This window comes from Lacerta agilis, chromosome 3 (genome assembly GCF_009819535.1).
Source record: "Lacerta agilis isolate rLacAgi1 chromosome 3, rLacAgi1.pri, whole genome shotgun sequence".
Lineage (NCBI taxonomy): Eukaryota > Metazoa > Chordata > Lepidosauria > Squamata > Lacertidae > Lacerta > Lacerta agilis.
Window position 1 is genome coordinate 476,761 of NC_046314.1, and position 13,721 is coordinate 490,481.

General features: G+C 41.9%; 1 protein-coding gene across 1 annotated transcript in view; it reads right to left on the bottom strand.

Annotated features, from left to right (window-relative positions):
• Positions 1-6,606: 6,606 nt before the first annotated feature.
• KPNA3 (karyopherin subunit alpha 3) overlaps positions 6,607-13,721 on the bottom strand; it is a 37,535-nt gene continuing 30,420 nt past the window's right edge. The window contains exons 13-17 of the mRNA XM_033145553.1: positions 12,685-12,789; positions 12,510-12,581; positions 12,265-12,427; positions 10,415-10,509; positions 6,607-9,409 (exon numbers count right to left, since the gene is read on the bottom strand). Of these exons, the coding sequence (XP_033001444.1) occupies positions 9,311-9,409; positions 10,415-10,509; positions 12,265-12,427; positions 12,510-12,581; positions 12,685-12,789 (534 nt within the window). The 3' untranslated portion in view covers positions 6,607-9,310. The remainder of the gene's footprint in view (positions 9,410-10,414; positions 10,510-12,264; positions 12,428-12,509; positions 12,582-12,684; positions 12,790-13,721) is intronic.

Consider the following 13,721-nt stretch of genomic DNA (forward strand, 5'->3'; position numbering starts at 1 on the left):
AGACACTATGAATCAGGAAACAAGCAGCCAACACATCTGTGTGGCTCCAGACACTAGGCTAGAAACATGTGGACCAAAGGCAAGTGATTATGTAACAAAAAAGGAGGCTAACTGGAAAAGACAGGGCATTGGGTCGCCACCTGCATGTGGCAAAGAGGCACCCTCAGCCTCCCAAACCCAGGCTCTATCCACTGGCCCAAAATGGGCCTCGGTTTATTTCAGGGATGAAGAACATCAAGCACAGAGACCAAATACAGCACTCCAGACCTCTCTATTTGGCCCTTAGGATTCTCTCCAGACCACACTCCATTCACAGCCGCATCCTTTGCTCAAGGAGGGTACTAAGCAGGGTCTGTGCTTTTGCCAGGCCTTGAATTCTGCTCATGCTTTTTGTTCCCCTACACCAGGGGTGCCCAAACTTTTTTCAAAGAGGGCCAAATTTGATGAAGTGAACATGCGTGAGGGCCGACCAAAGTTGTTGAGCTGTTTTTAGGATTGAAGTTTCAGGTAGGTAGCTGTGTTGGTCTGACACTGTCGAAATATATATATATAAATTGTCCAGCTAAGTTTGTTCTTGGTATGTATGAGCTTTAGTATGCATGCACACTTCTTCAGATACACTGAAACAGAAGTCACCAAACCCTTATATATAGTGGGAGGGTAGGGTGGGGTATTTCTCAGGAGTAGTAGATGGATGATTTTAGTTAATCACCCATCTCCTACTACCCTCCTGAGAAAAACCCCACCCCACCCTCCCAATATATATAAGGGTCTGATGACTTCTGTTTCAGTGTATCTGAAGAAGTGTGCATGCACACGAAAGCTCATACCAAGAACTAACTTAGTTGGTCGCTAAGGTGCTACTGGACAATTATACTGTAAAAAGGAAAATGTCACACTTGTGGCTCTGACCACTTTTCCTCTGCCCCCACCCCCACCCCGGCATGTGCCTGCCTGCCGCTGCCCCTTTCTCACCCAAAGAGAATGTGGTCATCACTCGTGAGACTGAAAAATGAGACCCCACCCAGGCTTATTTGAAAGCCTCCAAAATCCTTCTATTCTCACATAAGAAAAAGGAAGAACAAAGCAAGACATTTAAGTTTTGATATAAAAAAAAACTCAGAGCCCAACATTTCCCCAGGAAATCAAAGCATTTGCTTGCACAAAACATGAAGTGATTCAAGCATCTCACTAGACTCATAGGATGGGACTCAACACTCCTCAGAGTAGAACCATGGACATGACCCACTTAGGTTCATTCATTTCCATGGGGTTACCCTCAATAGGACACTGCTGAATGCAAACCATGATGTTGGAAGGTAGGTACCTTGCAAGTCCCATAGTCTGGCAGCCCTTTTGCTGAGGGCAGGATGCAACTACACAGGCATTTAGCAACACAGGCAAACCTCTAGGGAAGCAGAGCCCACTGTCTCCCACTGCTGTCTGCTCTGCTAGCTAAAATCTGCTTCCCTGTAGCTTCCACCTACTGGCTCTGGATTTGCCTTCTAGAGCAGATCTTCAGATATTTAAAAAGCATTATCATCTCCTCCCCAAGCTAAACACAACCACAGCCCCAGTCCCCATCAGACACTACTGGTTTTGGGTTCCATTTTAAATCAGAATATGTTACATCGTTTGAACCGTTAAGGAAAATATAGAGTGCTAATTACACACTGCAAAACAGATTTGAGTACACTCCTGTCTTAGCTGCCCATCTAAAAATGATGGTGGGGTGAAAGTCATCAACCTAACTATGAACCATCAACCTAACTATGAACCATCAACCTAACTATGAACCATCAACCTAACTATGAACCAATCTATGCAAGAAATACACTTTTTGGACACTACTATAAAAATACAGGATGGACACATAGACACCACCTTATACCGTAAACCAACTGACCGACAAACATATCTACATGCTTCTAGCTACCATCCCAAACATACCAAACAATCCATTGTATATAGCCAGGCCCTACGTTACAGCCGCATCTGTTCCAACTCTACAGACAGAGACTCTCACCTAAGAGATCTACAGCAAACCTTTTTAGAACTAAAATATCCACCTGATGAAGTTAAACAACAGATCGACAGAGCCAGACTGATACCCAGAGAGAACTTGCTGCAAGACAGACCCAAAAAAGAAAATAACAGAACACCACTAGTCATCACATACAGCTCCCAAGTTAAAACAGTACAACGCATCATCAGAGATCTACAACCTCTCCTAGACAATGACAGTTCTCTTTCTCAAGCTCTGGGAGGAAGACCCTTCATCGCATACAAACAGCCACCCAATCTCAAACAGCTCCTCACCCACAATAATTCAAAAACAGGACTCAACATGGACACTGGTACCAGAGCCTGCAATAAACCCAGATGCCAACTTTGCTGCCACATAAACCCGGATAACACCATTACTGGTCCCAACAACATCAAACACACCATCTCAGGACTATTTAATTGCTCATCTTCCAACATTGTGTATGCAATCAAATGCCAACAGTGCCCTTCAGCTCTCTATATTGGACAAACAGGCCAAACCCTACGCCAAAGGATAAATGGACATAAATCTGATATCAGGAATCACAAGACAGAGAAACCAGTAGGAGAACACTTCAATCTCCCAGGACATTCTATAAAAGATCTCAAAGTAGCTGTCTTAATACAAAGAAATTTCAGAAATAGACTGGAAAGAGAAGTGGCTGAATTGCAACTAATCACCAAACTTAAAACCATGGAGAAACCTGGTTTGAACAAAGACATTGGATTCTTATCTCATTATACATAACAAAGCCATCTTTAGCCATCTCACCCCTTGCCTTTCCCTGCAAGACTAATTGCAGCCATTTAGAGTGTCAACAGGTTTTCCACACTTATCAGCCTATCACCCATTCCCACCACCCTTCTGAGTAATACCCCTCCCCACTCTCCCACTATATTTAAGGATCTGGTGACTTCTGTTTCAGTTTATCTGAAGAAGTGTGCATGCACACGAAAGCTCATACCAGGAACAAACTCAGTTGGTCTCTAAGGTGCTACTAGAAAGAATTTTCGATTTTGTTTTGACTATGGCAGACCAACACGGCTACCCACCTGCATCTAAAAATGTGACATTTCTAATTTCTTTCAGACATAGCTTAAGGATAAATAAAACATAATTCTATTCTTTTAACAAGCTTGAATGATTGTTCTACGAAAGAAAAGGGGTACACAAATTGACGTGCGGGAGAGAAATGGTTGCCATGCCACTTGAACATATGGACGTATCCTGCAAGAGCTTGAATAGTTAAACTGTCAAGTTACTTGTCAGAAAAGCCATTTTGATCTCTTCTGTTATACTCGGAGGCCAGCACTGCGTTTATAATTCGTACACATATGTAACTTCTATCACCTTCATTACTAACAACACCAGCCACAAAAACAAAGTTAAGCCTGTTAACTTTGCTTCTCGTCTTTTATGCTGCGGCACCTGATAAGCAGCAAACATTCCTCTGCTTTCTTGCCAGGAAGGCAAGTGGGACTCGCTCCGTTCCAGCTCTATTTGTTAGTTAGCCCACGTCCCTTCCAGCACCGCCGAAAGAAAGCCGGGAAGCCTCTTCAGCGCCGCACCTGCGAGTCTCTTCCTGCGGCTTGCTCTCTGGTGCTCGAAGGGCAGGCCCGGCCGCCTCCGCCACAAGGGCCTCTAACGCGCCTCCGCTCCCGTCCCGAGGACCCCGCTCCGCCTCGCGGCCTCCGGGAAAGAGCCGCTTCGTTCCCCGGAGGGGCCTCCGAGGGCCGCCCTCCCTCCCTCGCCACGGACGCCGGGAGGCGCTGCGCGGGGAGAGGAGCCTCCAGCCGAGGCCGCCCCACGGAGGCCGGCGCGGACCAGGCGGAGCCCGAGCGGAAGGGCGCCGCTCGACGGGGCCCCGAGGCGGAGGCAGGCCCGGCGCTAGGACCCGCGCGGCCACCTAGCGGCGGGCGGAAGGCGCGCGTACAGGCGCCGCTCGGCTCTTTCCCGGCGGCCGCGCGAGAGCTCTGCCCCCTGCGCCTGCTCTGTGGGGCCCACAACCAATCAAAGGCGCGGGAAAGGCGGAATCCCGACGCTTACACAGAGGCATGCGCGGCCTTGGAATTTTCCGCGTCGCGGGAAGGAAGCTGCTCGTGCGCCCCGCCCCTTTTATCGCCGTAGAGCTAGTAAGAGTGGAAAGCAAGAGTGACGCGCTCCTGGTCCCTTCGCCCCCTTCCTTTCCATCCTTTCCAGCCACTGCCACCATCAGAGATCCTTCCCTGTGAGGAAGGATGCGGAGCTCCATGCATTGCTCTCCTGGTGTAAGCAACAAGCACAATTACCAATTTGCCACATCACACCATATCCCGGTAGAAATGCTGGTTGCGTGGGCAGCGTCGTCCCCTCCTCTTTCTGCTAGCCGCATATTGGGGGTGCGACTTGATGACCATGGGACCCCTTCTAACTCTACCATTCTGATTCTATATACCCTGCTGACATTTTAAAGCAGGTGCTTCTCAAAACCATTACTGCACCTTCTGTGTGGGCCTTCACAATTGCCAAATACTTTTTTAGAGGTGGTTGTTTTTTTAAAAAAGTTTCTGCATCAGGTAAATATACTGTTGCAGGTAAATATACTTCTAAGTAAACATGGTTGAAAGTTGAGCTACAAGTCCTATTCATTTCACCTGAGAATCTGTTGTGTGGATCTAGTGGAACCACCTGATTTGATCAGTTTCACAACCCAGATAGGAAACTTGCAGCTTTAGTTTCCCCTACTTGTTAGTTACACAATTCTACCGTAACAGAAGGGAAATGCAGATTAAGAAACATTGTCTGCTGCACAAGGCTGAACGACTGCAGTGTTCATTCTACACATCTGTATTTGGAAGTAACCACTGCTGTTTTCATTGAAATCCACTAATTAAATAGTGTGTACACTGAGTAACCCTCATTCTAGGAAACAAGGCTAAGTGATGATAGTTCATGGGAAAGGACATGCAAAGCATGAGATGGCTGTGGAACCAGAAATACATGAGAGTCAATAGAAAGGAGTGGTTATCCACCTTCCCTAGGGATAAATTCTCCTGCTGTGCCTCACTTGCACATTTTCCTATTCATAGCTGCAAAGGAATAACTGCTATTCCGTTCTTTTTCCCTTAATGGATTTTCTGTGGCAAGATAAAAAGACAAGAAGAAGACAGAAGAACCACAGCAAAAACACAGGACAATTTGACAATGCACTATAAAAAGTGAATGAACAAAGCAAGACAATTCCACATTAAACATCCTGTTTATTATTGCACACTGCTTTGATACTTATGTGAAAAGTGGGATGTAAACCTTTTAATGAATATACAGTACAAAAATAGTGAGGAAGCATCATCTTACTAGCAATAGCACTCTAGAGTATTAGCATCTCTCTGTCACCTTCTTACCTGACTCCTAACTGGAGATGGTCTATCACTGAGCATTGCGATCATTTTATAAGTATTTTATTTAATGTATCTTATTTAATCTATGTTGGGATTCAGGGGGGCTTTGTTGTTGTTGTTGTTCAGTCGTTCAGTCGTGTCCGACTCTTCGTGACCCCATGGACCAGAGCACGCCAGGCACCCCTATCCTTCACTGCCTCTCGCAGTTTGCTTACATTTCAAAAATGCTTACATTTCAAAAATGCCATTATAAAATACAAGTAATGTTATTAGATTAATAATTGTTGCAAAAGTAATGGTCTACCCGTATCTGACTTCAAAAGCATATCTGGGCTCCATTCCAGTCACCAGAATTGTGAAATTTACCAGATTGGTTGAGAAGCAGTTTCAGTCTAATCAGATATGGTGGTTACATATATATCCCCTTATTTCCACCCCAAGTGGCTTCTGATAGTCTTTTACACCTGTTGCAGGTGTATATATCATGCTGTTGGGAGCTAGTTTGGGTTTTTCTGAAGTACTGCCTGAAGTACTAAGAAACCTGCAAAACCAAAATTGAGGGTGACAGGACATTTAAAAAAAATTCCAAGTCTAAATAGTTCCACACCACATTCCAAGGTATGTTAAAATTGCCTGTACAGAGGATTGGATCTTAAAATAAGCCGCTTCAGCCCTTAGCATTTCTGCAGCAGTGGACTGATCCCTTGAACTTCAGTGCTTGGAGTACTGACCCTAGTACTGCAGACAAACTGAGCACTCAATGAAAAGTTATTAAAACTAGTTTGGCAACATTTCTAGGAAATGTGGATGCAACAGTTATCCTCTGTGTTACACTAGTGTTGGATTACTGCATATGTGGAGCACTGCAAGTATATTCCCTGAGATAGTTTCCTATCACATACAGAATAGGACAACACTCAGAACTGTACTATGTCTTTTTTTAAAAGCATTCCTGCCATTGTCATTTTACAATCAAACTGAGGCTTGATTAATTTGACAATGACCACAAATTGCTATGTGACACTGTATTTTTCCTTCAAACAGAAGACTCTTTAACAGAACAAAGATATCAGACAAAAGTTATGACACCTTTTTGTACATGAATATCAAATCTGTGCCAAATACAAAGCTTCTTATTAGATGCATATTCAAAATAAAGAATTATTATATATTATGTCAACCATTGTAAATACTGTTTTATTTTTGGTAATGCTTTAAGAAGTCAGTTCAGGTCACTAGAGGGCATATTGTCATTTGAAAATGGTCAGAGAAAAGTAAGCCTACAAATCCACTTAAAGCACATCACTGTTTTCAAAATAAGGTCTTACAGGTTTGTAGTATTTGATAGCAGCTTTTTATTGGTTATAAAACCTAAGCCCATATACAAAATTAGGAACACATTTAGATGCCTCTTTTGAAGTAACAATTTAATCTATTAACTGAAAGTTAAAAAAATAACACAATGCAATTTTAAAACACTTCTGAAAACTTAAAAGTGCAGCAATATACTTTTGGCTTGCATACAAAGATCCAAATGCATGGCATGACTGGAAGAAACTCTGCAAGTGGGGTAAGAGAGAAGGGATACCATTTCCTCCATCTGCAGCCTTCTGTGCCTCCTGTTCTGGAGGCCTCTTGACACTCTGATATCACTTATATCAGTAGATGGGGGGGGGCCAACTCTCTCAGCACAACTGCAAAAATCTCCCCCTCTTGCACGGCAGGATCTTTGGATTCAAGCCTTTGTTTCCTTTAACTATAAAATGGTTGGATCCCAATCAAGGGCTGATAAGGTGACAGAAGAATGAGAAAAATCTAAGTTACTGCTTTAAACAAGTTTTCCTATGTTCATCTCAGTCTTCACAGTAGTGAAAAATCATTTATCTCATTTTGTGTGTAGCATCTAAGACAGTGGACACAGGCATACTATAAAATGAGGGGCATTTTTTCACATCATCAACTGCATACCTGCTTTGAAATTCCAAAACCTATGACCAAATCTAATTCTGATTTTGAAATGTCTAGTTTTTAGCAAGCACAACACAATTCCAGTAAAATGTGTTAATATAGGACACAGTTACTAAATGAACTTAATGTCTGGGTAAAGAAAAAAGGCACAATGAACTTCAACTCAATTTTATGTGCACAAGAGTTGAAAAGTCTGAGCCACCTTAAAGAGAATTTGATTTTAAAATTTATAAAACCTATAAATAGAGGCCAAACCACTGTATTAAAACAGAGTATCTAGCAAGTAAAAATCTTGCAGTTTAAAAGACATACTTGTATCATTTTAAGATACAATACAACTCACTCTTTAAAGTGGCTCCACCTTGGCAGATAGATTTAATGAATGAACACCTGCAATGTTTTGCTCATCAGTGGAAAAACAGCTGATCAACAAAGCTTGTGATGGCATCTGTCCTTATCTTCATCACAGTAAATACAACCCACATCCAATAACTACATTAGTTTTACGTTTTCAGTATCCCTTCACATCAAGGCATTGGGGAAAGTACATCCAGTGAACAACAGCAACAATACCAGTTTGTGTGACAGGTTACAAAGTTTAAACTTTCATCATTACCCACAGCAATCCCAGATCCTCTGAAAAGCCAGGCTGGACATTACCCTGATATTAATGACCTCCCATGTTACCAGCTTATGCAAATTTATTCATGGTTTGCTGCATGTTACGCTTATTCTGAATAGTAGCAGCTTCCACAAAGCCTCACACAACTAATACATATCTTAACTATATGAATAGGTTTAGAGACTAATTTTTCTATTATTCTTCCAATACTCCAAGAATGAAGCTTTTATGATGCTCCTAAAATAGTTGCTAGTTTGTTGCCAACCACATCATCATAAGCACTGGTAAGTAAAAAAATAGTTTAAGACTAAATTACAGTAAACATGAAAGCTCCACAGTTTAAACCAATATAAATCAACATTATTCAGTTATAAATTTAAAACAAAAATAATGCATTGACTACTAAAAGATGAAAGCAAGATTCTTGCTATCCAATGCTCATTTGGGGTAGCTTTGTTTCTTTAATATGGGATTCTTGCTTTCAACTTAAAACGAAGTTCAAGTCCGTAACAGATTGTAGCTCAGGTAAAATACCATGCACAGCATTTTCATTATTTCCAAAACAGCAGGAACACACAGGCTGAAGAGTGGTCAAGTACAGCTTGCTGTTCTAAAAAATTAGGTATACTGGTCATGTTTTACTAGTCCAAATGCAAACGTCATTCTTCAAACCCAAGCTTCTAAGGCAGTAATGAACACAATTACTGATATATGTAGTCTGTTTTTACACTAATCAATTACCAAGTTCTTTTAAAATTTCAGTTTCACCAATGAAAATAATCTGACTTGCGTTTTCTTTGTTTATTCTTCCACATTAAATATATGAAAATATGTTTGTAGAGGACAACAGTAGAGGCTTAAAAAATAAACAGGGCCTCTTGGAAGTCTTCCAAAATGTAAGCATCATACTAAAGAGTCTTGATCCACAGTGCACTATTTTAGAAAGAAAGCTACTCTTCTGTGGAAAGCCAATGAGTCGCCACCACAAAGGGATATTCTTAAAACTGCAGACTGCAGTTGTCAGCTTGTGGCACCAGGGGCAAAAAAGGGCAAAAACAAGGGAGGAAAGGTAGCAGGGGTTGTTAAAAAACAACTCTGAACAGTTTATGAGATCATGCATATGCATTTATGGTCCGTGTGAGAGTTACTTTTGGCAACGGCAAAGTGACGGAGATACAACTTGCTTTAGAAGCATCAGACAAAGAGGCATATGCTTGGAGTCCTTTTTTCAACGGCAACCATCAGGTGGTACATTTTACAGGTGTGGAATAGAAAAGCTGCATTGTATGGAACTTAAAAATTAAATTCTTTTGTTTGAAGATTGGCCGTTGGATCAAAATTGTAAGTACCTCCTTGTGTTGCCTCAGGAATGAGGCTGGGATCTTCATCAATCTACAAAAGCAAAGAAAGTGCATACCATGGGATTTCATTGTTCACTCACATACTCCGCCCAACAGCACAAGAGCAGGTAACAAAAATGCACACCATGCATACAGAAGTCTTGGACATGTTACAAAAGTTGAGACATTTTCAAATCTGCTACTCTTATGAACAAACTCCTGGGGCATTGAGCTGGTGGCAGCCCCTCCCAACTCCTTTTTAATGCCAATAATTACAGCGGGATGGCCAGCTCCTGACAATGAGTTGGTGATGGATCTAACACAGCTCACCTTCAAACAGTAACTTAACTGTTATTAGTAATGCATGAAGAGAGCTACTAATTCCTCAAATAAATACATCAGGTGATGTCCTGAAACCAACTTGAGGCGTTGAGAAAGCTAGAGTATAATTTTATCTTTGTTTAGCAAAGTAAATTGTTTGTAAGTTATTGGGGAGAGGAGTTGTTATTTCAAGAGACTGTGCAGAGTGTGGGGAGGCAAATAAGCTATTTAAACACACACACGTGCATTTTTGGGGTGCTACATGACAAGGAATATTACTTATTTCCAGCACTTTTATTTCATGCTTACTGTACTTACTGTGCACATGACTATTACTAAACTGGTCCTCCAAACTGAAGTGAATTACAGATCGCAGCAATGAGCATGCAGAAGAGAGGGTGCTAAGGGCAGGCTTCCAGCATTACCCAGCATGCATGCAGTCTCAGGAATGAGACGCTGGGTGCAGGTGTGAGTATTTGTTCCACAACATTTTAAAGTTTTCATCATCTCCATCCTCAGGTGCTGCTGTAAGCTATGTGCAGAGCACCTATCTCAGTTTCAAGTAATGCATATCTTAGGAACCTCAGCAGAGGCTGTTGCATCCTGTTTTAACAAGCCAGCACGTTTCTGTTTTGCTGGCAATATGACATTTGACATTGGCCCACACCAATATTTGTGCAGAGTACTCAAAGCAGCTACTTACTGCTGTTACATTTTAGAAGTCAGAGGTACTTACTTCATCACCAGAGAAATACTGATCTATTATTTCAAATGCTAGCTTATAAATGTCTTCATTCTCATGTTGTTGCAGTGCTTCAATTTTCTCTAAGCCTGGTCAAAGAAAAGCAAGAAAAATGAAAAGTTTAATAAATTAAGAAATCGCAAGCTGTAACCCAATTATGTCTGTCTGCCAGTGGAATGAAGAATGCCATGTGGCATGGAATCACAGAAATGTAGAGTTGGAAGAGACCACGAGGGTCATCTAGTTCAGGGGTCAGCAAAGTTTTTGTAGCTTGGGCCAGTTCACGGTCCCACAGACCGTGGCCGGAGTGTGCGTGTGCACGCATGCAAACGCTATTTCCAGCACTCCTTCTGGCATGGAAGTGTGCACAGCTTCCCATTGGCTGCAGGAGCTTCCTGCAGCCAATGGGAAGCCAGCCAGTGTTGCGGAAGGCAGTCCCCACTCTGCTCTGCGCACGGGAGCCGACCAAATGGGCAGTGGAGGTCCATGGGCCAGTTAGACAACCCCCATGGGCTGCTTGTGGCCCATGGGCCTTAGGTTGCCGATCCCTGATCTACCGTAGTTCAACCCCCTGCAATGCAGGAATCTCAGCTCAAGAATCCATGACAGATGGCCATCCAACCTCTGCTTAAAAACTTCCAAGGAAGGAGAATCCACAACCTCCCAAGGGAGACCGTTCCACTGTCTAGCAGCTCTTACTGTTAGAAAGTCCTTCCTGGTATTGAGTCAGAATCTCCTTTCTTATAACTTAAAGCCATTGGTTTGGGTCCTAGCTTCCAGAGCAGCAGAAAACAAGCTTGCTCCATCTTCCATGTGACAGACCTTTAGATGTTGGAGGATGGCTTTCATGTCACCTCTCAGCCTTCTCTTCTCTGGGCTACATATGCCCAACTCCCTCAACTGAGTCCGTTCCTCATAAGGCTTGGTTTCCAGACCCTTGGTCATCTTAGTCTAACTCCTCTGTGCACATTCCAGCTTGTCCATATTGTTCTTAAACAGTGGTGCCCTGAACTGGACACAGGACTCCAGGTGGAATAATAGGGTGGTACTATGACTTTCCTTGAGCTGGACAGCTAGGCATTCATGCCAGGTCAATATGCACATTCCCTTGCGCTTCAGAGAGAGCTTTCAATTCCTATGTGTGAGGAGTGTGCCCTTTTCATTATGTCTAAGTGTAATGGTGCAGTAATGTCTGCAAGTGTCTGCAAGTACAAGATCTTTGCCTGGGTGATACTGGATGTGCACATCATAATTCTGTCATTGCATCAACATGTGCCGAAGCCTTTTTGGGGTCAACAATGGCTTCTGCACAGTGGTTTCCAGTGGCTTATGGTCCAATTGGACGTGCACTGTCTGGCCAAATGTAAGTTGACAGAAGCATTCCATTCAAAACACTACAGCCAACAGTTCTTTTTCAATCTGTGCATATCCTAGTTCAGTTTCTGATACTGCTCTACTGGCCAATGCAACTGGCTGCAGCTGAAACCCAGCCAGATGGGCAGGGTATGTATGTATGTATGTATGTATGTATGTATGTATGTATGTATGTATGTATAAATAAATAAATAAATAAATAAATAAATAAATAAACTAACTGCTAACCTGAATGGTAATACTTTAGTTCAGGACTCCTGGCTATTGTGTCTGTAATCTTCTCAAATGTACTTCCTATAGTTAGTATCCAGAAATAACAATGCCCCACTGGTTCTCTCTATTCCACCAGGTTTCTGTTGCACCAACTTTATCAATGCTGTTCTCTTAAGACCAAACACACCCCAAACACACTCTATTTGGAGGTGGAGTGAAATCCCATGCATATCGCATTTTACCAAATCACATCTTACCTCCACATTCTTCTATAATTTCTGCTATTGTGCTTGCTTCATCACCAGCCATTATTAGAATGTTTTTCAACCCATCCAGAACCACCTGAACCACTTGAGAATCTTTGACTGACAACAAATTACAGAATGGTGGGATCACATTCTGTTGCACAAGGTATTCAACCTAAACAGCAGAGATACTTATGATTAATTTCTTCCTTATAAATGGTTCCAAGTTTACTAATTTGACTACTTAAGACACATACCTGATCTTTTCTACCACTTATCGTTAAGTTGCTGATTGCCCAAGCAGCTTCCTTTTGTGTGCCAAAGTCTCCCTAAAGGATATAAAAGGTAATTTAAATTAGCAAAGTAATATATGCAGACATATGATCTTGCAACAAAAATATGAGAAACAGCCAGATTCAGCATTTGACTGACCTTAGCCAGCTGGTGAATAATCATAGGGATAAGTCCAGCATCTATTACAGCTTGAACTTGTTGCTGATTTCCTGCAGTGATATTGGAAAGGAACCAAACTGCTTCCTGAAATAATAATAATAAAAAAAACCCTGCATGTGAAGTTGTCTTAGACAGAGACATTTACCAGTGCCTGCTAACTTGACATTTTTAACTGGAGATAGAAGGGAATGAACATATAATTTATATGTTTATTTATAGCTATATTTTATTTATGTACCAGAAATGTGTATCTGTGTTTTTATGTTTTTATGTTATGAGCTATTTCTATTTGTGTGGGCTTATAGCCAAAATAAAGATTTATCTTGTCTATCTTAACTGGAGATAGAAGGGATTGAACATATAATCTTCGACATAAAAAACCATGCTTTATCAACATGCTTTTAAACTTTTAATTTCAGCCTGTTTCCAGGTAGAAACATTGCATGGTGACAATATGAGATGTCAAGCAACTGATACTTTTCTTCTGGAAATTTGTTAATAAAAACTGGGTGGATGGTGCATTTATGGATGTTCATGAGTTGTGGGAATAGGATAGGATAGGATAAGTTGTGCATATTGTATAATCTGTTGTAAATTTAAGACAGAATTTGGTGGTGTGTGTGTGTGTGTGTGTGTGTGTGTGTGTGTAGTTAGTGAGGTAATTGTGGTAAGACTGTGAGGGAAGGTGTGTTGCCTTTCAAAAGGTGGAGTGACTGTAGAAGTGGTCCTCCAAAGGTGGAGTAAGCTTACAGATGGGTCCTGTTTCAAAGCATTGGAGAAGCACTGGTCAACCAGTCTGAGTGTTCACTTCTACACTTCATGAGAGGAGCGTGGAAGAAGCACATGAAGACATGTTCCCAAAGCAGGGAATGAGTGAACCTGTAACAGCTTCTTGGAAAGCAAGCTTTAGGGTATGAAATGGATTTAAATATGTGAGTGTATATTAACCACAAATAAAAACCCAAATGACTTGATATCAGACATTTGTTTTCTCAGACTGCCTCAAGTAACAAATA